Genomic DNA, 26,299 nt, shown 5'->3' on the forward strand with positions numbered 1-26,299 from the left:
TCCCCAGCGGCTCCCAGTCCTCCTCTGCCGGCGGAGGTTTGGGGAGCTGCGCACGCAGCTCTCCAAACCTCCACTGCCCCGTTTGCAGAGATGCTGCCTTCGTCCATGTTTGACGAAGGCAGCAGCTCTCCAAACAGGTGGGGGCGGTTTGGAGAGGTGCGCACGCACCTCTCCAAACCTTCACCGTCCTGTTTGCACATCTGCCGTGTTCATCCATGTTTGACAAATGCGGCAGACCTCCAAACGTGACGGTGGAGGTTTGGAGAGGTGCGCGCGCACTCTCCAAACTGCCGCCGTCCCGTTCGCACAGCTGCCGCGTTCGTCCATGTTTGATGAATGCGGCAAACCTCCAAACGGGCTGGTGGTTTGGAGAGGTGCGCGTGCACTCTCCAAACCGCCGCTGTCCCGTTCGCACAGCTGCCGCATTCGTCCATGTTTGACGAACGCGACAGACCTCCAAACGGGACGGTGGAGATTTGGAGATGTGCGTGCGCACTCTCCAAACCATCACCGTCCCGTTTGCACAGCTGCTGCGTTCATCCATGTTTCTTTCAAACGCGGAGGAATGCAGCAGCTCTGCAAATGGGGCAGCGGCGGTTTGGAGAGCTGCGCAGCTCTCCAAACTGCTGCCGCCCGTTTGGAGGTCTGCTGCGTTCGTCAAACATGAATGAATGCGGCAGCAGTACAAACGGGATGGTGGAGGTTTGGAGAGGTGCGTGCGCACCTCTCCAAACCTCCACCGTCCCGTTTGGAGATCTGCCAAGTTCGTCAAACGCGGAAGAACGCGGAAGCTGTGCAAACGGGACGGTGGCGGTTTGGAGAGTGTGAGCGCACCTCTCCAAACAGCCGCCGCCCTTTTGGAGATCTGCCGTGTTCGTCAAACATGAACGAATGTGGCAGCTGTACAAACAGGACAGTAGAGGTTTGGAGAGGTGCGTGCGCAACTCTCCAAACCTCCACCGTCCCATTTGGAGGTCTGCCGCATTTGTCCGTGTTTCTTTCAAATGCTGCTCAGCTCTCCAAACCTCCGCCTCCCCGTTTGCAGAACTGCTGCGTTCATCAAACGCAGAGGTTTGGAGGTCGTGGTAGAGGGGCAGGGCGCTCGGGTGGCTCTGGCATTTCCTTCCTCGTCTTCGCACGGCCCTCCGCGGTCGTCTCGGCCTACGAGTCCGTCCCTCCCCCTCCCCCCCGTAAGCTGGTGGCACTGGGCAGCAACAGGTGCGTGTGGCTCAGGATGCGGCATGGGCATCGGGGTGGTGTATGTTTTTGCTTGTTCTGTGCAAGCACATGTGTGCCCACATGCGCGCGCACATTTCGCGGCTCCCATTTTTTTGTGTGTATGACGGAACCGGTTCCGAGTGGCTCTTTTGCTGTTTCAGGTTGCTGGGGTAGCCCCACTATCAATTACCCATAAATTGTGATTACTGGTTGTTGCTGCATCAGACACAGCTACATTAACCACTTTCTTTCCCTTCCTATGGCTTTTGTTCCTCTGCTTGTTTCCTTTCTTACAGAACTTTGCTATATGTCCTTTCGCCCCACAGTTATAGCACTTCTTTGCCATGTAAGCAGCTGTAGTATGCTCCTTTTCCTGTGGTAGCGGGTCTCTCAGCTGATCTCTTTCAATATGTCTTCTGTACTCCTCCAGTAGTCTTCCAATTATTGAAGATAAAGTTAGTTCATCTTTAGACAGAACTTCAAGCGACGAAACAAACGCGTTGTAACTGTCATCCAAAGACAACAAAATGATGTAGACCTGATGTAACTCAGAAAAAATGAGCTCCTTCTCATGTAGCTCCAAAAGGGTTGACTTCATAAAGTCTAGGTGAGCTAGCATGTCTCCATTCTTTTCCAGACGAGCCCTAAACAGCTTCCTTGTGAGATGTATGTGTGCACCCACACTGTCACAAACATACAGCTTCTGCAATGTGGTCCAACAACGAGCAGCAGACTCTTCTCCACGTAAATGGACAAGCTGTTGGTCACCTAGCGTTAGCCCAATTAAGCACAAAGCTTTTTCATTGTCTCTATTAAAAGCTGCAATTTTCTTCTCGTCATCCTCGTCATCTGGATTCAAGGCAGTCACATCAGGTGGATTGTTAACTACGCCCAATAGACCTTCTCTTTGCAACAGCAAACTACATTGTGTAGACCAGGATACGTAGTTTGACCCATTAAGCCGAGTTATACAAAACAGATTAAATATCCCTTGTGCCATTGTCTGGTAAACTCAGTTAGTAATATATATATATATATATATATATATATATATATATATATATATATATATATATATATATATATATATATATATATATATATATATATATATTTATTTATTTATTAGTTTTTATAAACCGCCCTTCTCCCGAGGGACTCGGGGCGGTGTACAGAGGAAGGAATGTATACAGATTGAACAATAAAAATAATAAGAAACACTAATGAAAACAAACTGGGACCCCAATTAACGCTATCATGCCAGGCCGGACTGCTGGAACAGGAAAGTTTTTAAGTCGCGACGGAAGGTACGGAGGTCAGGGGCCATCCGGATTTCGGTTGGTAAGCTGTTCCAGAGGGCTGGCGCACCCACTGAGAATGCCCTCCCCCTGGGGGCCACCAGCCGACATTCCTTGAGCGGTGGCACCCTGAGGAGGCCCTCTCTGTGGGAGCGCACAGGACGGTGGGGTGCTGACATTGGCAGAAGGTGCTCCCGTAGGTAGTCCGGACCCATGCCATGTAGGGCTTTGTATGCCATTGTTAGCACCTTGAACTTCACACGGAAGGCAACCGGAAGCCAGTGCAGCGCACGGAGGAGAGGTGTGATATGGGAGTATCGGGAGGCTCCCAAGAGTGTCCGTGCCGCCGCACTTTGCACCAGTTGAAGCTTCCGAGTGGATCTCAAGGGCAGCCCCATGTAGAGAGCGTTACAATAGTCTAGGCGAGAGGTCACAAGGGCATGGGTGACTGTACGTAAGGAATCCAGGTCCAGATAAGGCCGTAGTTGGCGAACTAGTCGAACCCGGGAGAAGGCCCCCTTGGTCACAGCTCCTATGTGGTCTTCCAGGGAGAGCTGCGAGTCTAGGAGGACACCCATATATATATATATGTTTCGTAGATTCTCGCGGGTGTCTGTATGTGTAGATCTAGAGTCTCGGGTTTCTTCCCGCGTTCCCTTCATCTTCAGAAAGTTGTGGCGACGTTTCGACGAAATCCCATCCTTCATCATCAGACCAGAGTGTTCCTCCTGCTGCTTCCAGGAGCAATGCGTGGTCTGGCTGTTCCTTTCCTCGGAGCCAAACCAAAGCTCTGGAGGCCACTACACAGCCCACTCCTCAGGACACCAAATCACAACACTCAGGATATCACAACACAACAAAAAACCCCACCCATTCAGAACACACCCCTCCCAATCAGAAGACAGCCACGCCTCCAACCAATCAGAAGACAACCACGCATCCACCCAATCAGAAGATAGCCAGCCTGCATCTGAAATAAGAGAAGCTATGGATAAAGTGTTCCGTGTGAATTCATGGATTGCTAGACAGAGAAAGTTGCCTAGAGATGTGGTGGTCTACTTTGCAAAAAGAGAAATTAGAGATGAAGTTATACAAGCTGCCTATGATGCTAAAGTTATGATTGCCGATCAAGAAGTCTTGGTTTTAAAAGAAATTCCTCCAAAGATTTTAAGGAGAAGGAAAGACTTTACATTTCTTGTGCAAGAGCTCAAGCAACGAGATATAAGGTTCAGATGGGAGATTCCAGATGGGTTGATGGTGATGCATGAAGGTAAAAGATACCGGCTGATTACTGTGAAGCAAGCGCGTGATTTCTACAATAACGTTTTAAAAGCAACCCCATTAACACTTCTGGAAGCTGCAAAGGGATCTGGAGAAGGGGAACATCAAGAGGTTGAAGTAGAGGAAAATGGTGCTGGAGGAGATCAAGCTATAACTTCTTTGGATGATCCTAGAGAGCAGAGGGTAACGTGTGCTGCTTTAAAACAAGCAAAGAAAATAAAAGAACAAGACCAGCAAAAGTCTTTGGAATCTCCACAACGTAGTTACAGCCAAGCAGTGGGAGGAGCACGGCCTAAAGAAGATAGTCCTATCAAAGCAGTGCTCCAAGAGCTTTGGGAGGATATGCATGGCAACTAAATTTTTAACTTGGAACGTTAATGGACTAAACTCACCACAGAAGAGGAAGAAAGTTTTTCAATATTTAAAACAATTTAAGATAGATGTTATATGCTTGCAAGAAACGCATATTAGAGTCTTGGATCAAAAGTATTTATTGAACTCAAGGTTGGGTACGCAATTTGTTGCTTCTGCAATGAATAAGAAAAATGGAGTGGTTGTTTATGTTAAAAGTGCCTTAACAGCAGACTTAATTGAAGCAGATAAGCATGGAAGATACGTTATGATAGAGCTGCTGCTAGAAGGTAAAAAGACGCTTTTAGTTGGATTATATGCACCTAATCAACAACAAGCTGACTTTTTTAGTTTACTTCACACAAAGCTTACCCAGTTGGATTATAAATCTTTTATTTTTATAGGGGATTGGAATGGTGTTTTGGATGTACAGATGGACAAGGCTGGAGCTTTTAAGCGCATTCCAAGTCATGCTAGACTGCCTAAATCTTTTTTTGAAATGAAGGATGACTTGGAACTGCGAGATATTTGGCGTGAGAGACATCTGCAGGAAAAGGATTACACTTTTTATTCTGATAGACATCAATCTTTTTCGAGGATTGATTTTATTTTGTTGACTAATGATTTTTTTTTGAGGACTAAAAAGGTGAAGATTTGCGCAAGAACTATCTCTGATCATAGTCCAGTTTGGTTAGAGATTGATAAGGAGAAAAGGGACAGGCGCTCGTGGCGCGTAAATGAGAACTTGTTTAGAATTCAGAGAAATGTGGAAGAATGCAAACAGCGGATGAAGGATTTTTTTGAAATTAATATGAACAAGGGTACCTCTATGGATATGGTTTGGGATGCTAGCAAGGCCTACATGAGAGGGGTGTTGATATATATGAATAATAAACATAGACGTGCTGTGGAAGCTAGAAGGAAAGAACTGGAGAATGAAATAAAGGAAAAAGAAAAGGCTTTGATTTTGAACTCAGAGGATGTGAAGATTAAGGAGGCTATTAAATTGTTAAGAGGACAATTTGATAAATTAATGGCTGACCAAGTGGCAACCAATCTGCGGTTTGCCAGGCATAATACTTTTTGCAACGCTAATAAACCAGGTAGATGGTTAGCTTATAGATTGAGGAAAAAACAAAGGGCTTCTAATATTGATAAGATTGAGCATAAAGGAAGGGTTGTGTTTCAACAGGACCTTATCAAGGACGCATTTGTGGATTTTTATTCTAAACTATATGCTAAGGAGAAAATTAATGAAAAAGACATTGATATATATTTGGAGAATGCTAGCATCCCGGTTCTTACGCAAGTACAAAAAGAGGGGATTAATCAATTGATTACAGAAGAAGAAATTTTTACAGCAATTAAGGAACTGAAGGTGGATAAAGCACCAGGTACGGATGGTTTGACTGCGGCCTATTACAAAAATTTGCAATTAGAGATGATAAAACCGTTAAAGGAACTGTTCCAGACAATCCAGAGGGGGGGAAAAGGTGCCACCGTCTTGGAGAACAGCTTTTATTTCCTTGATTCCGAAGGAAGACCAAGATGCTACTCAAGTTAAAAATTACAGACCGATATCGCTTTTAAATACAGATTACAAGATATTTGCTAAGGTTTTGGCTAATAGATTGATGAGGGTTTTGCAACAGGTGATTCATGGGGACCAAACGGGGTTTATTAGTGGTAGGCAAATGAAAAATAATGTGAGGCATATAGTTGATGTGTTAGAGTTTTTGGAAAGGAACAACCAGATCTCTGCGGCGCTAATTTTTTTAGATGCTGAAAAAGATTTTGATCAATTGAATTGGCAATTTTTGTTGAAAGTTTTAGACAAAATGGATTTTGGGGAAAAATTTTTGCAACCGATTAGGGCATTATATCAAAAACAAACTGCCCGAATTATAGTTAATAATAGCCTGACAGAGGCATGTAATATTGAGAAGGGCACAAGGCAAGGGTGTCCGTTATCGCCCTTGTTATTTGTGTTAACATTAGAGATATTATTGGTTAAAATACGGAATTCGGAAAAAATTAAGGGGATACAAATTAGAGATCAGGATTATAGATTGAGAGCATTCGCAGATGATCTGGTTGTTACAGTGACCCAGCCAGAGAACTCTGTTGTGGACCTGATGGAGATAATAACACAATATGGGAAGGTTTCTGGATTTAAAGTTAATATACAGAAAACCAAAATTTTGGCCAGAAATATGACAGTTTCGCAAAAGGCTCTCTTAGAAGGATTAACTGGATTTGAGATTGTTAAAAGGGTTAAATATTTGGGGGTGCTTTTGTCGCCCTCTAATACAAAGTTATATAAAAATAATTATGAAAAACTATGGGGGAAAATTCAAAAAGAATTGGAGAGTTGGGAAAAATTGCAATTGTCTTTGTTGGGACGGATTGCAGCAGTGAAAATGAATGTCCTGCCTAAATTTTTATTTTTATTTCAAATGATACCTATTCTTAAGAAAGATTCTAATTTGGAGGAATGGCAGCGAGGTATCAATAAATTTGTGTGGGCAGGGAAAAAGCCACGAGTTAAATTTAAGATTATGCAGGATACTCGTGAGAGAGGTGGCCTTAAAATGCCCAATTTTAAACTATATTATGAAGCTGCTGCATTAGTAGGAATAAGTGATTGGATTAATTTGACACAAGAGAGATTATTAAATCTTGAGGGCCATGATTTGTTGTTTGGCTGGCATGCATATTTGTTGTATGACAAGAAGGTAGACAATGTGTTTAGAGTGCATATTTTAAGACAGGCATTGCTGAGAGTTTGGAAGAAGTATAGACATAAGTTAGATTGCAAGATACCATTGTGGGCAATTCCAAAACACGCAATAGAAAATATAAATGTTGGTTTTAAACATGATGTGACTACGTATAAAGAGATTTTAAGCTTGGAAAGAAATGTCTGGTGTCTGAAACCATATAGCCTCTTGCGAGATGAGAAGATTGTTCAAACTTGGTTTCAATATATTCAGCTACGGGCCAGGTGGAAAGAAGACCAGAAAATTGGTTTTACAATGACTGATGAAAATCTGATAAAGCAAATTAGAAATCAGGGACCAGCACATATTAAACGGATATATCTTGCATTGATAGAAATTGACTCAGAAACAGAACTTGTTAAGGACTGTATGATAAAATGGGCCCAAAACATTCAAGAAGTTATTACAATGGATACGTAGGAAAAGATTTGGGTGAGGAACGTAAAATTTACACAAGCTCAAAATTTAAGAGAGAACTTTTATAAAATGTTTTATAGATGGCATCTAGATCCTAAAAAGCTTGCAAGTATGTATCCGAATTATCAGCCAAAATGTTGGAGGTGTGGTGATGAAGATGCAACATATTTTCACGTATGGTGGACTTGCAAAAAGGTTAAGGCCTTCTGGATAAAAATTTGGTGGAATATGCAGAAGATTTTCAAGCAAAGGATAAAGTTTTGTCCGCAACTTTTTTTGTTGGGAATAATTACAGATGCTACGGTTGTGGACACTAAGTTGATGTTGAATTTAATTACGGCAGCAAGACTCTTAATAGGTCAGTATTGGAAGAAAGAGGAACTGCCGACCATAGAAGAATGGACTTTAAAGGTTTCCGACCTGGCAGAGATGGCAAAGATTTCGGCCTATTTGAAAGATCACTCGCAAGAACGCTATATTATGGAATGGAGAAAATGGATTGAGTTTATCCAGAACAAGTATAGGGTTAAGAAGTTTTATGTAGCATTTGAATAAGTCTTCTTTCTTTTTATTCTTTTTTTATTTTAGTTTCTTTATATATATTTAATATTACTAAGGCTTGTTTTATTCTATATAAGCTAGAGAGTGATGGATTTTAGAGTTTATAGTTGTTAGTATATGATTGTTTATGATTGCTTTTTATATATATACCTTGTATTTAGCTCTGGGAAGTCGGGGGGGAGGGGGGGAGGGGGGAGAGGTGGGGGGGAGAAGGGAGAGGGAGGGGGGTTTTAAAGAAAAATTGTATGTTAAAACTTTTCAATAAAAAAAAAAGAAGATAGCCACGCCTCCACTCAATCAGAAGACAACCACGCCTCCACCCAGTCGGAGGACACCCCCACCCAATCAGAAAGCAGCCACGCCTCTACCCAGTCAGAACACAGCCCCACCGGCAGTTGGAAGGAAAGGAACAGCCAGACGCATTGCTCCTGGAAGCAGCAGGAGGAACACTCCGGCCTGATGATGACGGATGGGATTTCGTCGAAACGTCGCCACAACTTTCTGAAGATGAAGGGAACGCGGGAAGAAACCCGAGACTCTAGATCTACATATATATATATATATATATATATATATATATATATATATATATATATATATATATGGCAAACTAGCTTGAGTTGTATCATAACAATATTTTTACTCAGACAATATAACACACACAAAAAAACAAAAAACACAATTACATATAGTCCAGTTTTCAATCCAAGGTCAGTAAAGAAGAATCACCGTTGACAGTTTAGGAGTAAACAAAGTCAAAGTCAAAAATCCTTACCAGTTAAAAGTCAAATATCAATATACACAGTAACAAGTTAGTCAGAGAAAAAACACTAGAGAGAGCGACCATAAGGCTAACATCTGAAATTCATTTATGCTGAATAGAATTAGTCACACCCTTAGGCCATTTCTCTTCTTAAAGGTACACAACCATATTATATGTATTTCACCCAAACCAGGTTAGGACTTTAATTCATAACAGAGCACACACAAGTTCTGGAGACCAGCTGTTCCATTAGTTAGAAATAGAATTAGATAACCTTTATTGTCATTTTTTTTCCTGTGGGCACAATGGCAAACATTAAAAATGAAATTTAGTTGCTTCCTTTCAAAGTGTACACATACATAGCTCACATTTAAGACATACTATATACAACATATGATAGACCTACACCCTTACATATAAGTAACATATAAATATTATTCACTGTCCATCTTGAATACATAACGGAAGTAGGAAACTTTCACAATGTTAATATTGTATGGAACAAAGCTGTGATTGAATCTGGATGTTGTGCTTCCGATACCACAGAGACTCCGCCCCTCAGTAACAAGGAAAACAGGTCGTGAAGAGGGTGTGTAGTGTCCCAGACAATCTTGCGGACTCTGTTGAAGCAACAGTTATGTGCTATATCCTGGATGGAAGGGAGAGAAATGCCAATGATGTTTTCAGCCATCCTCACATCTCTCTGCACTGGCTTCCTGTCTGAAGCAGTGATGCTTCCATACCAGACTGTGATGCTGTATGACAGGATGCTCTCGATCGTCCCTCTGTAGAAAATGGTAAGGACAGGGGAAGGAAGATGTGCTTTTCTCATGCGACGCAGAAAATGCAGGCGGGAGCCCAGCGAAGTCTGGAGGAGTTTGCTGGAGGTCCTGGAAGAACTTGGGAGACCCTCACCCTGCGCCCCGCCAAACAGCTGACCGTGGTTGCTGCTATGCTGTTGCGGGAGTCTGGTGGAGTCTTGCGGAGCCCGGGACAACTCAACGGAGCTTGGCGGCTCTGGGGAGAGCCTTCCAGCTGCTTGAGGAGCTGGATGCTGGTCGATTTATGATTGTTATTATGAACCACGGCTTGGAGCAGCGTCAGCGTTTGAAGTGCTGGAGTGGTGGAGATGGTCCTGGTTGGCATCTGGGACGGCTGGCGGTGAGGGGAGTTGGAGTACCATGGCCGCTTTGGTATGGTGACCATGGCCGGGTGGTGGAGTGTGGACGTTTATGCCTGGACATTTGGAGGCATAAATTACTTTAATCGACTGGACCATGTCTTTTGGGCCCTACTGAAGTACTATGGGGCCCTGGTTTCCTTCCTATCGGCCGATTATCATCTGGTCCTTTCCATGACGCGAAAAGGAACTTGGAACCGGAGCTTCTCTTACCATTCTGTGACTCCATGGGTTTTTTAGCCCTAATTCATCTCGCTGACTTGTTTGCCCTATCGTCCCCCCCTTTTTTCCTTTCCCCTAGGGTTCTGGAAGGTTCCGGGTGTATAACCACTGTGGGAGAGTGGTTAAGAGTTAAGAGTTTCCACCTGTTACCGTCCTAGAGGTGAGAGCTCTAGGCGGTATCTCTTTCCCCGGCTGTATATTCCAGGCTGCTCCCCGGTCCTGACCGTCGTGAGAGGATGGGGATTGTTCCGGGGTTACCCAGCTCTAGTGGCAGCGGAGCTGGGTTTGCAGTCTGGATACTCTCCTTCCACTTTAAGATCCTCCCATTTTGATTTTGATCTGGGTCTGCTTTTTTGCTGGATTATCTAATTATTATCATGGGCCTTAGTTACCCCAGCACAGTTTTGTTCGCCCTCAGGGGTGCCCCCCCATCCTGAGTGCGACCCGCCTTATCTTCTACTCTGCCTCTTGAAGGGCCCGATTGGCGGGACCCTGAGAGATGGCTGGGCAGGAACAGGGGCCTCAGGTATAAATTTAATAAGAGGCCACTGGTTACTTTTTTAGCCAATTTTTTTGTGGGGTTAGGGAGGGGGAGGGTTGTGGTTGGTTGGAGATGGGGGGTAATCCACCAACTTTTGTTCAGGCCAGGTCCAGGATAGATCGCGTAAGGGGGGAGCCAGGGTTGGCCACCTCCGGAGCTCCGGAGCGGGTCGTGGGATTGCCTATTCCCACGACGGTAGGGAATGGCAGCAGGTGTAAGATCAGAGGCCGTACCGACCTTCGGGAGGGCATCTCCGCTATTTACAAGCGGTGAGGCGCTTCGACCCTCTGTTTTCGACCCGAGGTCCCAGGAGCGGGGATGTGCAGCCACCTGAGCTCCGGCTGGTGTACTTGAACGCCAGGTCCGTTGCTAACAAGGCTCCTCTCATCCGGGATTTGGTTGAGGGGGAGCATGCGGACCTGGCTTGCATCACGGAGACTTGGTTGGGCCCAGAGGGTGGTATCCCCCTGGTTGATCTTTGCCCACCAGGTTTCCGGGTGCTGCACCAGCCTCGGGCTCAGGGTAGGGGCGGGGGAGTGGTGGTAGTTATGAGGGAGACCTTATGTCCGTAGGAGGCCACCGTTCTTCAGATAGTCGGGTGTGAGTCTCTCCTCCTGAGATGCGGCCCTAGGGCTCAGTTGGGCTTGCTGCTGGTGTACCTTTCGCCTAGTCGCACAGCGGCAGCCCTGCCTGAGCTTCTCGATATCCTCTCGGGACTGGTGGTTGAGTTTCCCAAACTCATGGTCTTGGGAGACTTCAATCTACCATCCCTGGGAGGATCTTCTGAGTTAGCTCAGGAGTTCATGGCTTCCATGACGGCCATGGACCTGATGCAAGTAATTCATGGACCGACTCATGTGGGAGGCCACACCCTTGATTTGGTTTTTCTATCCGGACGGTGGTTAGATGATCTTGGTGGGGGCTCTCCAATTGTTATGCCCCTGTCATGGACCGATCATCATCTCCTGCGGTTGGTCTTCCGCTTTGCTGCTCCTCGCCGTGGGTGTGTTGAACCAATTAGATGGTTCCGCCCCAGGTGCTTAATGGACCCTGAGAGATTCCAGGCAGCGCTGGGGTCCCCACCTGCCTCCTCTGCTCACAGCTCGGCAGATGCCTTAGTGGAAGCCTGGGAAAGGGCGGCCACGGAGGCACTTGACCAAGTTGTACCCTTGCGGCCCCTGACCCGGCGCAGATCCCAGTGGGCTCCATGGTTCTCCGCAGAGCTCCCGGAGATGAAGCATCGGAGACGGGGCCTAGAGAGCGGTTGGAGGTCTAGCCAATCTGAATCCGACCGATTGCGACTAAGAACCCATATTAGGTCTTATCTCGCAGCGATAAGGGTGGCGAGGTCTAATTACTTCGCTACCCTTATCGCGTCCGCAGATAATCGCCTGGTCGCCCTGCTTAGGGTGACCCGCTCCCTCCTCAATCAGGAGGTGAGTGAGGAACCCTTGCAGGGGCGTGCCGAGGAGTTTAGTCAACATCTGTTGGATAAAATCGCTCGGATTCGGTCCGATTTGGACTCCGACTGGGCAGAGTCAGATGATCAGGACACGGGTGATCTTGTCAATGTGATCTGGGAGGAGTTCGATCCTGTAACTCCGGAGGAAGTGGACAGGATTATGGGGAGGCTGAGCTCCACCACATGTTTATTGGACCCGTGCCCTTCCTGGCTGGTTTATGCAGCCCGGGAGGGGACACGAGGCTGGTTCCAGGCGGTTATATCCGCCTCTTATGAGTGAGGGTAGTTTTCCTGCCGCCTTGAAGGAGGAGGTGGTGAGACCTCTCCTCAAGAAGCCTGTCCTGGACCCAGCTGTGTTAAATAACTTTCATCCGGTCTCCAACCTTCGCTTTCTTGCGAAGGTTGTTGAGAGTGTGGTGGCGCATCAGCTCCCTCTGGTTCTGGATGAAGCGGATTATCTAGACCCGTACCAATCAGGCTTCAGGCCCGGGTACAGCACGGAGACGGCATTGGTCGCTCTGGTGAATGATCTCTGGAGGGCTCAGGACAGGAGATATTCCTCTGTCCTAGTCCTATTAGACCTCTCAGCGGCTTTCGATACCATCGACCATGGTATCTTGCTGCGGCGTCTCAGGGGATTGGAAGTGGGAGGCACGGTCCTTCAGTGGTTCTCCTCCTATCTCCTGGGACGCTCGCAGTCGGTGTTGGCAGGGGGGCAGAGGTCGACCTCGAGGCCTCTCGCTTGTGGAGTCCCTCAGGGGTCGGTCCTCTCGCCTCTCCTGTTCAACATCTACATGAAACCACTGGGTGAGATCATTCGTGGGTTTGGAGTTGGGTATCATCAGTATGCTGATGATACCCAGCTTTTCATTTTGACCCCAAACCACCCCAGTGATGCCCTCGACGTGATGTCCTGCTGCCTGGAGGCGGTTCGGGTCTGGATGGGGAGGAACAGGCTTCAACTCAACCCTGACAAGACCGAGTGGCTGTGCATACCGGCATCTCGGGATATTCAGGATATCCCATCTCTCTCTATGGGGGGTGAGTTATTACCCCCCGTAGATAGGGCTCGCAACTTGGGAGTCCTCCTAGATTCACAGCTTTCGCTAGAAGAACATATAGTAGCTGTGACTAGGGGGGCCTTCGCCCAGGTTCGCCTGGTGCGCCAGTTGCGGCCCTATCTAGACCGGGATGCCTTACATACAGTCACTCACACCCTTGTGACCTCTTGTCTGGACTACTGCAACGCTCTCTACATGGGGCTACCCTTGAAGACCACTCGGAGGCTCCAGCTGGTACAGAATGCAGCCGCGAGAGTTGTGTTGGGAGTTTCCCGACACTCCCATGTTACACCTCTGCTCCGCGAGCTGCATTGGCTTCCAGTTGTCTTCCGGGTGAGATTCAAGGTGTTGGTAATGACCTACAAAGCCCTACATGGCATGGGTCCGGAATACCTTGGGGAGCACCTGCGGCCGGCGTCAACTTCCCTCCCCCCAGTACGCTCCCACAGAGAGGGCCTCCTAAGGGTGCCACTGGTCAAAGAATGTCGACTGGTGGCCCCCAGGGGGAGGGCGTTCTCTGTGGGCGCACCGGATTTATGGAACCATCTTCCAGTCAAGCTCCGGATGGCGCCTGACCTTCGCTCCTTCCAGCGCGATCTCAAAACCTACCTTTTCGAACAAGTTGGCCTGGCCTGATGGGATGGGGTTGGGTTTTATTAATCTGTTTTAATCTATTTTTAATGTGTGTTAACTTATTCATGGGCATTTGTTTAATCGTTTTTAATTTTTGTATCTTGTTTTTTAATATGTATTGCCCTGTTCACCGCCCTGAGTCCTTCGGGAGAAGGGCGGTATACAAATAAAATTAATAAATAATAATAAATAAATAGTAGGTTGTGATCTACTTTATCAAATGCCTTACTGAAGTCCAAGTAAATTATATCTACAGCATTCCTCTGGTCCACTAATTTTGTCACTTGGTCAAAGAATGTAATAAGATTTGTCTGGCATGATCTGTTTTTGACAAACCCATGTTGACTTTTAGTGATGACTTTGTTTGCATCAAGGTGTTCGCTGATTTGTTGTTTGATTATCTTTTCCAGAATCTTCCCAGGTATTGAGGTCAGGCCGATAGGTCTGTAGTTTCCTGGATCTATTTTTTTCCCTTTTTTGAATATGAGAACTACATCAGCTCTCTTCCAGTCCTCTGGTAGTTCCCCAGTGCTCCAGGATCTATGAAAAATATAGCTCAGTGGTTCCTAGATCATGTCTGCCAGTTCCTTGAGAACTTTGGGGTGTAATCCATCTGGTCCTGGTGATTTGAACTCGTCTAGGCTGGACAGGTGTTCACTTACCATTTTTTTTCCTATGTTAACTTGCATTTCTATTCTGTTTTTTATGGCACTAGTTTTGGTAGGTTGGACTGTTTTTTTCCCTTTGTGTAAAGACACATGCAAAAAACGAGTTAAATAGTTCTGCTTTCTCCCTGTTGCTTGTCACCTTCTTGCCACTTTCCCCCACTAATGGACCAATCATTTCCTTAATTTTTTTCTTGTTTTTTATAAGTTGAAGGAAGCATTTTTTGTTATTTTTGACTTTGGTCGCAAGCCTTAGTTCATTTTGAGCCTTAGCTTTCCTCACTTCATCTTTGCAGGCACGGGCTATTTGCTGATATTCTGACTTAGTTATGTGCCCCTCTTTCCAATTCTTATACTTGTCCTTTTTATCTTTCAATTTATCAGAGAGTTCTTTATGCAGCCATGCTGGTTTCTTTTGAAAGCTGTTATTTTTCTTCTTTGTTGGTATTGTGCTAGACTGGGCCTTTATTATCTCACTTTTCAAAATTTCCCAAGCTTCTTGAGTTGTTTTCCCCTTTAGGATTCTCATCCATGGAATTCTTCCCATGGTCTCTCTAAGTTTATTGAAATTAGCTCTTTTAGAGTCCAAGACTCTAGTTTGGCTGTGTTCTATTGCTTCTGCCTCCAGAATGTTGAATTCCAATATTGCATGATCACTTCCCCCCAAGGTTCCTGTGGCTTCGACACCTTCTATCATTTCATCTCTGTTAGTGAGAATTAAATCCAATATGGCTAATCCCCTAGTTCCCTTCTCTACTTTTTGGGAGAGAAAGTTGTCTGCTAGGTTTGACAGGAATCTGTTTGATCTTCCACTTGGTGCAGAGTTTGTCTCCCAGTTGATATCAGGGTAATTAAAGTCCCCCATTACTATTGTGATGTGCTTCTTACATACCTTAGTTAGCTGACTAGCAAAAAGTTCATCTATTTCCTCTGCTTGGTTGGGCGGCCTATAGTATACACCTATGGCAATGTCATTTCCCCCGCCCTTTTATATTGAGCTAAATGCATTCAAGTTTACAGTTTTCGTCATTGTTGTGCTCTATTTCTGTAGAGATAAAGTTATTTCTTATATAGAGAGCAACTCCACCTCCTCTTTTGTTTAGTCTGTTTCTTTTAAATAGTTTAAATCCCTCTAGCTGTGTGTTCCATTTGTAGGTTTCGTCCCACCATGTTTCCGTAATAGCAACAATATATCTGCCCTCATTTACCTGAATTTCTAGTTCACCCTGCTTACTGTTCATACTCTGTGCATTAGTGTATAGACATTTGAGTCCTTTATGACTGACCCTGTGTTTACTTGCTGCATAACTTGTGTGGTGCCTCGCTTCCCCTATTTTCTTAGATTGCCGGGGACAGTGATGTTCTGTATCAATTAACTCACTATCCCCATTATTTAGTTTAAATGTTCCTCCAAAAAAGCTGTGATTTTATTGCTAAGTAACTCAGTCCCTTTCTTGGATGTATGCAGACCATCTCTTTTATACATTTTTTCATTGAACCAGCTACAGACATCGTGACTAATATAACCAAAGCCTTCTCCTTTATACCACTCATTTAGCCACATATTAAATTCTGCTATACGCTGGCCTTTTCCAATTTGCTCCTTATACACTGGTAAAACCTCTGAAAAAGTAAGTTTAAAGCCTATTCTGCTAAGTTCCTGCCCCAAGCTCTGGAAGTCATTCTGTAAGGAGACTTACAGTTTCAAAACAATGCAATTTAAAAAATAACCAAAGACTTTTCAAGTTTCAAGTTTCAAGTTTTATTTAATTTGTATACCGCCCTTCTCCTTTGTAGGGACTCAGGGCGGTTCACAGGGCATATATAAAAAAGACAATACAAAAATTAAAAAAGATTAAACCCATGCCCAGTTAAAAACCGTAATACAAATCTAAAATGACAAATTAAAACCCATAATCCCCCGTCAAGCCAGACCAGCCATTTCAAATAGGTGGGTCTTCAGGCCATGACGGAAAGTTCGGAGGTCTGATGCCGTCCGGAGCTCCACCGGCAGTTGGTTCCATAATGCCGGAGCGCCCACAGAGAAGGCCCTCCCCCTGGGGGCCAGTCGGCATTCCTTGACTGGCGGCACCCTGAGGAGGCCCTCTCTGTGGGAACGCACAGGGCGGAGGGGAATTGATGCCGGCAGCAGGTGGTCCCTGAGGTATCCCGGACCCATGCCATGTAAGGACTTAAAGATCGTAACCAAAACCTTGAACCTCACCCAAAAGACAACTGGTAACCAATGCAGCTCGCGGAGTAAAGGTGTAACATGGGAGTACCGGGAAACTCCCAAGACAACTCTCGCGGCCGCATTCTGTACCAGTTGGAGCCTCCGAGTGGTCTTCAAGGGAAGCCCCATGTAGAGAGCATTACAGTAGTCAAGGCGAGAGGTCACGAGCGCATGAGTGACCGTACACAGGGCATCCCGGTTCAGATAGGGCCGCAACTGGCGCACCAGGCGAACCTGGGCGAAAGCCCCCCTAGTCACGGCCACTATATGATCTTCCAGAGATACTTTATAGTACGAGATACTTTATAGTACAGAGGAAACTTCACAAGAAAAAATAAAGCACTATATATATACAAAATATTTTAAATGAAAAAATATCAATGATGGAGCTGACAGAAGCTATCAAAAGACAAAAAAAAAAATGATAAGACTCCAGGCCCAGATGGACTAACTGCAGTTTTACAAATCTCTACAAGATATTTTAAGTCCTATAATGAAAGAACTATGCAATGAAATACTTTGAGGCTAAAATACCAAATACATAGACAGAAGCTAATATTACTTTAATACCTAAAGAAGACCCAGACTTGACGCCAATAAAGAATTATAGACTAACATCTTTATTAAATGTAATTTTTTGCTTCAATAATAGCAGAAAGACTAAAGAAATTTTTGATTGAATTTATACATACAGATCAAAATGGATTTCTATCTAAAAGGCAAATAAAAAATAACTTAAGAATGAATTTAGAAATTTTGGAATATTATGAACTTCAGCCAAGAAAACAGACAGTGTTAATATTTGTAGAAATAACTTAAGAATGAATTTAGAAATTTTGGAATATTATGAACTTCAGCCAAGAAAACAGACAGTGTTAATATTTGTAGAAGCACAAAAATTTAACTAACTTTCTAGAATTTACTATGTTCCCACCCAAGTGTATCTCTGTATGGGAAATTAGGTCATTGCTCCTCCTAAAACTCTCTCCAAAATCCATACATTTATATTGGCTTCTTCCTTGCATGGATCCTTTCATGGCAAGTAAGGTGATGGCTCCTACTAAAAGACTTTCCACACTCTGTGCATTTATGTGGCTTCTCTCCTGTGTGGATCATTTTCTGAATAGTAAGTTTACTGTTTATGAGGAAACCCTTTTCACACTCCATGCATTTGTATGGTTTGTTGCTGGTGTGGATACTTTTATGTCTCATAAGAGATGCATTATCACAAAAGCCCTTTCCACATTCCATGCATTTAAATAGCTTCTACCATGTGTGGATTCTTTTATGGGAAGAAAGATTACTATGTTGGCTGAAGTCTTTTCCACACTCTATGCACTTATATGGTTTCTCTCGTGTGGATTCTTTTATGGGATTAAAGAACATTGAGTCCACTGAAACCTTCTCCACACTCCATGTATTTATATAGCTTCTCCCGTGTGGATCCTTTTATGGGATGTAACATGACTGTGTTGACTGAAGCCCTTTCCACACTGCATGCATTTATAGGGCTTCTCCCCTGTGTGGATTCTTTTATGGGATGTAAGATGACTCTGTTGCCTGAAGCCCTTTCCACACTCTGTGCATTTATATGGCTTCTCTCCTGTGTGGATCCTTTTATGGGAAGTAAGACCACTGAGTTTGCTGAAGCCCTTTCCACACTCCATGCATTTATAGGGCTTCTCCCGTGTGGATTTTTTTATGGGAAGCAAGAGTACCATGTTGGCTTAAGCCTTTTCCACACTCCATGCATTTGTATGGTTTCTCCCTGGTGTGGATCCTTTTATGTCTCATAAGGGATGAATTAATTCAAAAGCCCTTTCCACATTTCATACATTTAAATGGCTTCTCCCATGTGTGGATTCTTTTATGGTAAATAAGAGTACCATGTTGGCTGAACTGTTTCCCACATTCCATGCATTTAAATGGCTTCTCTCCTGTGTGGATTCTTTTATGGGAAGTAAGATTACTATGTTGGCTAACGCCTTTTCCACACTCCATGCATTTGTATGGTTTCTCTCCAGTGTGGATTCTTTTATGGGATTTAAGAACACTGAGCCCACTGAAGACTTTTCCACACACCATGCATTTATATGGCTTCTCCCCTGTGTGGACCCTTTTATGGGATATAAGATTACTGTGTTGGCTGAAGCACTTTCCACACTCCATTCATTTATATGGTTTATTCCCTGTATGAATCTTCTTATGTTTCAGAAGGGAGGAACTGATAAGGAACCCCTTTCCACTCTCCATGCATTTATATGGCTTCCCTCCTGTGTGGATCCTTTTATGGGAAGTAAGACTACTCTGTTGGCTGAAGCCCTTTCCACATTCCATGCATTTATATGGCTTCTCCCCTGTGTGGATCCTTTTATGGGTTGTAAGATGACTCTGTTGGGTGAAACCCTTTCCACACTCCATGCATCTATATGGCTTCTCTCCTGTGTGGATCCTTTTATGGGATATAAGATTACTGTGTTGGCTGAAGCCCTTTCCACACTCCATGCATTTATATGCCTTTTCCCCTCTATGGATCCATTTATGGGAAGCAAGTTGACTGCTATAATTAAAAGAGTTTCCACATTCCAAGCATTTGTAAGGCTTCTCCCCTGTGTGGATCCTTTTATGGCTTATAAGATCACTATGTCTTCTGAAGCACTTTCCACACTCTATGCATTTATATGGCTTCTCCGCAGTGTGGATTGTTTTATGGGAAGTAAGATGACTGCTGCGTCTAAAGGTCTTTCCACACTCTATGCATTTATATGGCTTTTCCCCCGTATGGATCCTTTTATGGGAATTAAGAGTATTGTTGCAACTAAAGGCCTTTCCACATTCCAAGCATTTGTAAGGCCTCTCCCCTGTGTGGATCCTTTTATGTTTTATAAGATCACTATGTATTCTGAAGCTTTTTCCACACTCCATGCATTTAAATGGTTTCTCTCCAGTGTGGATTCTTTTATGGGATTTAAGAACACTGAGTCCAGTGAAGACTTTTCCACACTCCACGCATTTATATGGCTTCTCCCCTGTGTGGACCCTTTTATGGGATATAAGATTATCGTGTTTACTGAAGCCCTTTCCACACTCCATGCATTTATATGGTTTATCCCCTGTATGAATCTTCTTATGTTTCAGAAGGGATGAACTGATATGGAATCCCTTTCCACACTCCATGCATTTATGTGGCTTCCCTCCTGTGTGGATCCTTTTATGGGAAATAAGATTACCGTGTTTACTGAAGCCCTTTCCACACTCCATGCATTTATATGGTTTATCCCCTGTATGAATCTTCTTATGTTTCAAAAGGGAGGAACTGATAAGGAACCCCTTTCCACTCTCCATGCATTCATGTGGCTTCCCTGCTGTGTGGATCCTTTTATGGGAAATAAGACTACTCGGTTGGCTGAAGCCCTTTCCACACTCCATGCATTTATGTGGCTTCCCTCCTGTGTGGATCCTTTTATGGGAAGTAAGACTACTCTGTTGGCTGAAGCACTTTCCACATTCCATGCATTTATATGGCTTCTCCCCTGTGTGGATCCTTTTATGGGTTGTAAGATGACTCTGTTGGGTGAAACCCTTTCCACACTCCATGCATCTATATGGCTTCTCTCCTGTGTGGATCCTTTTATGGGATATAAGATTACTGTGTTGGCTGAAGCCCTTTCCACACTCCATGCATTTATATGCCTTTTCCCCTCTATGGATCCATTTATGGGAAGCAAGTTGACTGCTATAATTAAAAGAGTTTCCACATTCCAAGCATTTGTAAGGCTTCTCCCCTGTGTGGATCCTTTTATGGCTTATAAGATCACTATGTCTTCTGAAGCACTTTCCACACTCTATGCATTTATATGGCTTCTCCCCTGTGTGGATCCTTTTATGGGAAGTAAGATGACTGCTGCGTCTAAATGTGTTTCCACACTCCATGCATTTATATGGCTTTTCCCCCATATGGATCCTTTTATGGGAAGTAAGATTAGTGCTGTATCTAAAGGTCTTTCCACACTCCATGCATTTATATGGCTTCTCCCCTGTGTGGATCCTTTTATGGGAAGTAAGATGACTGCTGCGTCTAAATGTGTTCCCACACTCTATGCATTTATATGGCTTTTCCCCCGTATGGATCCTTTTATGGGAATTAAGAGTATTGTTGCAACTAAAGGTCTTTCCACATTCCAAGCATTTGTAAGGCCTCTCTCCTGTGTGGATCCTTTTATGTTTTATAAGATCACTATGTATTCTGAAGCTCTTTCCACACTCCATGCATTTAAATGGTTTCTCTCCAGTGTGGATTCTTTTATGGGATTTAAGAACACTGAGTCCAGTGAAGACTTTTCCACACTCCACGCATTTATATGGCTTCTCCCCTGTGTGGACCCTTTTATGGGATATAAGATTACCGTGTTTACTGAAGCCCTTTCCACACTCCATGCATTTATATGGTTTATCCCCTTTATGAATCTTCTTATGTTTCAAAAGAGAGGAACTGATAAGGAACCCCTTTCCACTCTCCATGCATTCATGTGGCTTCCCTGCTTTGTGGATCCTTTTATGGGAAATAAGACTACTTTGTTGGCTGAAGCCCTTTCCACACTCCATGCATTTATATGGCTTCTCCCCTGTGTGGATCTTTTTATGGGATGTAAGATTACTGTGTTGGCTGAAGCCCTTTCCACACTCCATGCATTTATATGGCTTCTCCCCTCTATGGATCCATTTATGGGAAGCAAGTTGACTGCTATAATTAAAAGAGTTTCCACATGCAATGCATTTGTAAGGTTTCTCCCCTGTGTGGATCCTTTTATGGCTTATAAGATCACTATGTCTTCTGAAGCACTTTCCACACTCTATGCATTTATATGGCTTCTCCGCAGTGTGGATCGTTTTATGGGAAGTAAGATGACTGCTGCGTCTAAATGTGTTTCCACACTCCATGCATTTATATGGCTTTTCCCCCGTATGGATCCTTTTATGGGAAGTAAGATTAGTGCTGTATCTAAAGGTCTTTCCACACTCCATGCATTTATATGGCTTCTCCCCTGTGTGGATCCTTTTATGGGAAGTAAGATCACTGCTGCGTCTAAAGGTCTTTCCACACTCCATGCATTTAAATGACTTCTCCCCAGTGTGGATCCTTTTATGGGAAGTAAGACTACTTGGTTTACTGAAGCCCTTTCCACATTCCATGCATTTAAATGGCTTTTCCTCTGTGTGGCTCCTTTGATGAACAATAAGGGTCTTGTTTTCACAGAAGCTCTTTAAATTCTCGAGGGATTTATTTGGCTTCTCTTCCATGTGAAGACTTTTATGTGATGTAAGAGACCTATTTTCTTGAGAAAGTGTGGAACTCCAATTATAATTTTTTCTATTGTCTTTACATATATAACCTTGTCCTTTGGCTTGGGTTGGATAGTGTCCATGTATATCTAGTGTGCCTTTGGATAGTCTTATACCTTTGACAATATATCTTTTCTGTATGTTTCCTTGTTGGTCAAGAAACTCCTGCATGTGAGCATCAATGGAAGAGGAGCTTTCCTTATTCCAATTATGCGGCTGATTTCTCTCCCGCCTTTGGAATTTCATTTGAATTGCAGGCTTCTCCATTGCATCTCCATGTCTGAACACCTGGAATGATTCCTTAGATTCTTTATGGTCCTGCCCATTATCACCTTCAAGGGGAAAGAAAATAAATATGATAGCAAGGTTAAAGAAAAAGATCAAACAATTGGAAGTCATAATTGCTTTCTGATATTTGCCAAATTCCAATATATTAAACCTTTACATGCTTACAATGGCATGGCATAAATAAGAACTTCTATATGCATGAACAGCCCACAACTACAAAATGTATTCCTGAATTGACTGGAGAATAGGAAACCCTTACCAAGAGAGGCCACATTGCTGTAATTTTCCAGCATGACTTCCCAATGCAGCACTTTTTGGTGAGGATCCAGCAGAGACCATTCCTCCTCGGAGAAATACACAGCCACCTCCTCGAAGGAGACAAGGCCCTCCTGACAGGGGGAAAAAGTGCACAAAAGGCCCAGGAGAAATTGTTAAAAAAAACAACAGTCCTATTGTTTATAAATTCCCAAAACAAAGCCGTGCACTAAGGTAAACGGCTATCCTTGTTTGTATTCCAGGATTTATGTGAGAAAATGGACAGAGTAAAAGCTTTTCATTGAAGAAATGTTTTGAGTAGCTTTTATCAATTGTATTGATTCTCCAGGACTATCGGAGCCTTTCAGTGAAAATAATCCCAATTTCCTTTGGATCGATTGACCTACCATTCATCTGTCCACCATTAAAAGACTTCTGGAGAATCAACTGGCAGATGGGGCTTAGAAACCCCACATATCAATGACTTCCAATCCTTCTTATTTTCTTAGATGGTAATGTGGGAATCTCTGTGGGTGTGTATTATTTTGCAGCATTTAGTAAAAGGCTCATTGTATACCAAGAAGCAGCAATCCTGTCTATCCTCCACACCTTCATGAAAGTGCTGGGAATGCTCAGCCAGGAATTTGCTTCTGCTTCTCAAATTTTAAGGAAGCTGCTTGTAATCTGAGACATCAGCTGAATGGAAGATAAGAGGAGGAAATTTCCCAAGAAAGACATTTTTTAGCTCTTGCAAACCTAGATTGTTTGGTGTCCAAATTCTGGCACAAATTAAGGTATTAGAATTTAATTTGCAAGCCAAAAGTGCCTTGATTATATGCTCTTTCAGAACAAGTTTTACTTTGGCAATTTTTTATTAACTTGCATTCTATTTTAATAGGCTTATCATTTAATCTGATCCACTTAGTTTTCTTATCATTGATTGTAAATAAAGCTTTTAAAAGAATGATAATTTGCCAGTGTGGATAGTTATTTTTGAGCATCCTTGCACAAATCCAAATCAAAGAATTAAAAAAAGAATGGGCATCATGAAGGATTATTTGAAAACTGGGCAGTAATTGGCATAATTAAAATTATTATAATAATTGGCAACAATTAGCACTTATTTAAAACACTGGTCTTAAAAAAGATTCTCCCAATAAGAATTTCACTTGAACTTTTCATCTTGCTTAGGAACACAAAAATAAGCCAACTCAAACAAGAGGGGAAAATGGAAGGAGGCAGTACTATGTATACCAGCTTGAATTTCTGAAGGAAAAGGAGAATACAACTATTAATAAATAAATTTCCTCTTCTTACTTGAACTGGAGTTTCAACCACTGTTTCAGCTCCGCCATCAGGAAGGGTCAATTTCCTTCTATTCTTTCCTGTGAGGGAGAGAGATTTTTAAACTGCATAATTAGTAATGTAGGAGGTGGTATTCTGCAGAAGAGAAGACATACAGAAGATGAGATAGTTGAGATCACTCTGGGGAATGGCAGAGCCTTGTAATACCTCTGGTCGTGTCTTGATTGGGATCATCCTGAGAGATCCTCCTGAAAAACATTTCTGGAGGTGAATTTGATGGATGCCTCCTCCCAGGATCTCTGATCTCCATCATGAAGGACTTGATAAAGTAGACAAGAAACAAGAAGAATGAATGGACAATACACATCAAGAAGTGGATTGTTCTGTGAACATAACTCCCAGTTCTTGCCCAGATCTCTCCACAGCTCCCAAATTGAACACCAGAAGGGCCTTTTCCAATTTCCTCACTTGCTAAACATTGGCTTTTCATTCTTTCTCAGTCCTATATTGCAATTCCTAATGGGTCCAGGGAATCTTGTGGATCTCCAACCACCTTTCTATTCATAGTACCATTCTGTTAGCAACAAGACAGGCAAGTCTTTCAACCATGAAATATGTGTTTGTACAAACCCTGGGACTGACTTCCACCAAGGACTTGGAACACTGAAAAAATGCATTTTGGATCAATTTCAATTTCTTTTTCTCATAGATTAGGGCTTGCTTTATATATATAAAAAAGCCCAGGTCTGCATTTACCTACAAGCAGGGTTTACACAACTTTCCAAACTCTAACGGGTTAACAAACAATGAAAGTTCAGGGCTTTTTAAAAAAATAATAATAATGAAAAGCCTAAAATGACCTGCTTTGGATGTTCTACTTCCCTTTCTTCAGGATTTCCTATTTAAGAGCTAAATCACACTATTACACACAGGTAGGTTCCCAAAACATACCCCAAACACAAACAGGCTACGCAATTTCAGGGGCTGAATTCACACTAAAACACAGGGGATGGTGATGTGCTGGTTCACTTAACCTCCTAAGACCAATTGAACTGCTGAGGATCCAGCCCCATTTTAGCGTCATCCAGCACATAAGGAGAATCAGGCACAACCTTCTGCAGTTCCTCCCTTGCCGCTATTTGCTTATTTCCTGCTTGAGATTTGCCATCCAAGCTCTCCCCATCTCCGACTTCGGGGCTTTCTCCAGGATGCGGGGCGGGAAGGATCCCCCCAGGACGCTTCCTCCTCTCTGGGGATTTGTCCCTGGGGCAACGTGGCTGGTCCTGAGCCCTGTTTCCCTCTGCCTGTTGCCTGCGTGGAGAAGGGCGGCAGGGGAACATGGGATCAGGGCTCTCCCAGGACTCAGAAGATTGAACCTACATGGGGACCTTCCTTCTCTAGCACGAGCACCCTCTTTCCGTCCCCCCGCACGCGAAGTACCCCCCCCCCCCACTGCCGCTTACCCCGCCCACCTCTGGATCTCTTCAAGACTTTTCTGCACCCTTTTAAAAATCCTGCGAAGCTCAAAGAGTGAGAGAAAGCCCCCTCTAGTGATGTCATTTCCTTCCCCTTCTCCTATAATAAATCACCTCTGGCATTCGCCCTCCAGTGGCCAAATGATGAATTTCATGGTATGCTGTTTTCTTCCTCAAGGAGATTCCAAAGAACACAGAGTAACATAGTTGGAAGGGACTTTGTAGGTTGCCAAGGTCTACAAAACTTTATTAAAATTGAATTTGGAAAATGAACATGTAAAATACTGTATGATTCAGTGGGCAAAGAACTTTGGGTATAATATGATGGTTGAACAATCGGAGAATATGTGGACAAAAGGCTTAAAATTCACATTAAATTATAACTTAAAAGAAAACTATTATAAGATGATGATGTATCACTGTTATTTAACTCCAGATAAGTTATCTAGAATGCATAAAGGTATTTCAAATGAATGTTGGAAATGTAAATGTAAAGAAGGGACTTTTTATCATTTATGGTGGACACGTGATAAAGCAAAGATATATTGGAGCAGTCTTCATATTTTAATGCAGAAAATTCTTAACATGAATATAAAGATTAAAGCAGAAACTTTCCTTCTGGGTCTAACAGAAAAAGACTTGGAAAAAAATTTGGAACTCTGATTTTATATGTGTTGACGGCAGCAAGACTGCTCTACACAAAAAAATTGAAGGATGTTTCGATTCCCATCATGGACAAATGGCTACTATTAGGAATTAGCAGAGATGGCTAAATTGACCGGATTGATAAAAGAAAAGAATATAAGAACTTTTGTTTGTACTTTGAAATTGCTTCTGGACTTTGTCCTTGAGGTGGAAAAAAATTATAAAAGTACTATGATTTTGGGTTTTACTCATTAGATTGATTTGTTGACATAGAAATGGCCAGTTCATACTACTATAGAAATGCAAAAAGTTGAGGTTCAAT

At 43.4% G+C, this 26,299-nt stretch overlaps 1 protein-coding gene across 1 annotated transcript; it reads right to left on the minus strand.

Annotated features, from left to right (window-relative positions):
- Nucleotides 1–19,800: 19,800 nt before the first annotated feature.
- Nucleotides 19,801–25,340, minus strand: LOC310634802 (uncharacterized protein; the record flags this gene model as incomplete). The annotated part of the gene is made up of 6 exons (XM_083353338.1): nt 25,321–25,340; nt 24,065–24,176; nt 23,870–23,937; nt 22,557–22,686; nt 20,737–22,341; nt 19,801–19,874 (listed from the first exon to the last, which is right to left on the minus strand). Exons 2-6 carry the CDS (start codon nt 24,168–24,170, stop codon nt 19,801–19,803), a joined length of 1,983 nt encoding a protein of 660 aa, XP_083209464.1. The 5' UTR covers nt 24,171–24,176; nt 25,321–25,340.
- Between the last annotated feature and the right edge of the window lie 959 nt (nt 25,341–26,299).

Source organism: Vipera ursinii (genome assembly GCF_947247035.1).
Source record: "Vipera ursinii genome assembly, chromosome: 2".
NCBI lineage: Eukaryota > Metazoa > Chordata > Lepidosauria > Squamata > Viperidae > Vipera > Vipera ursinii.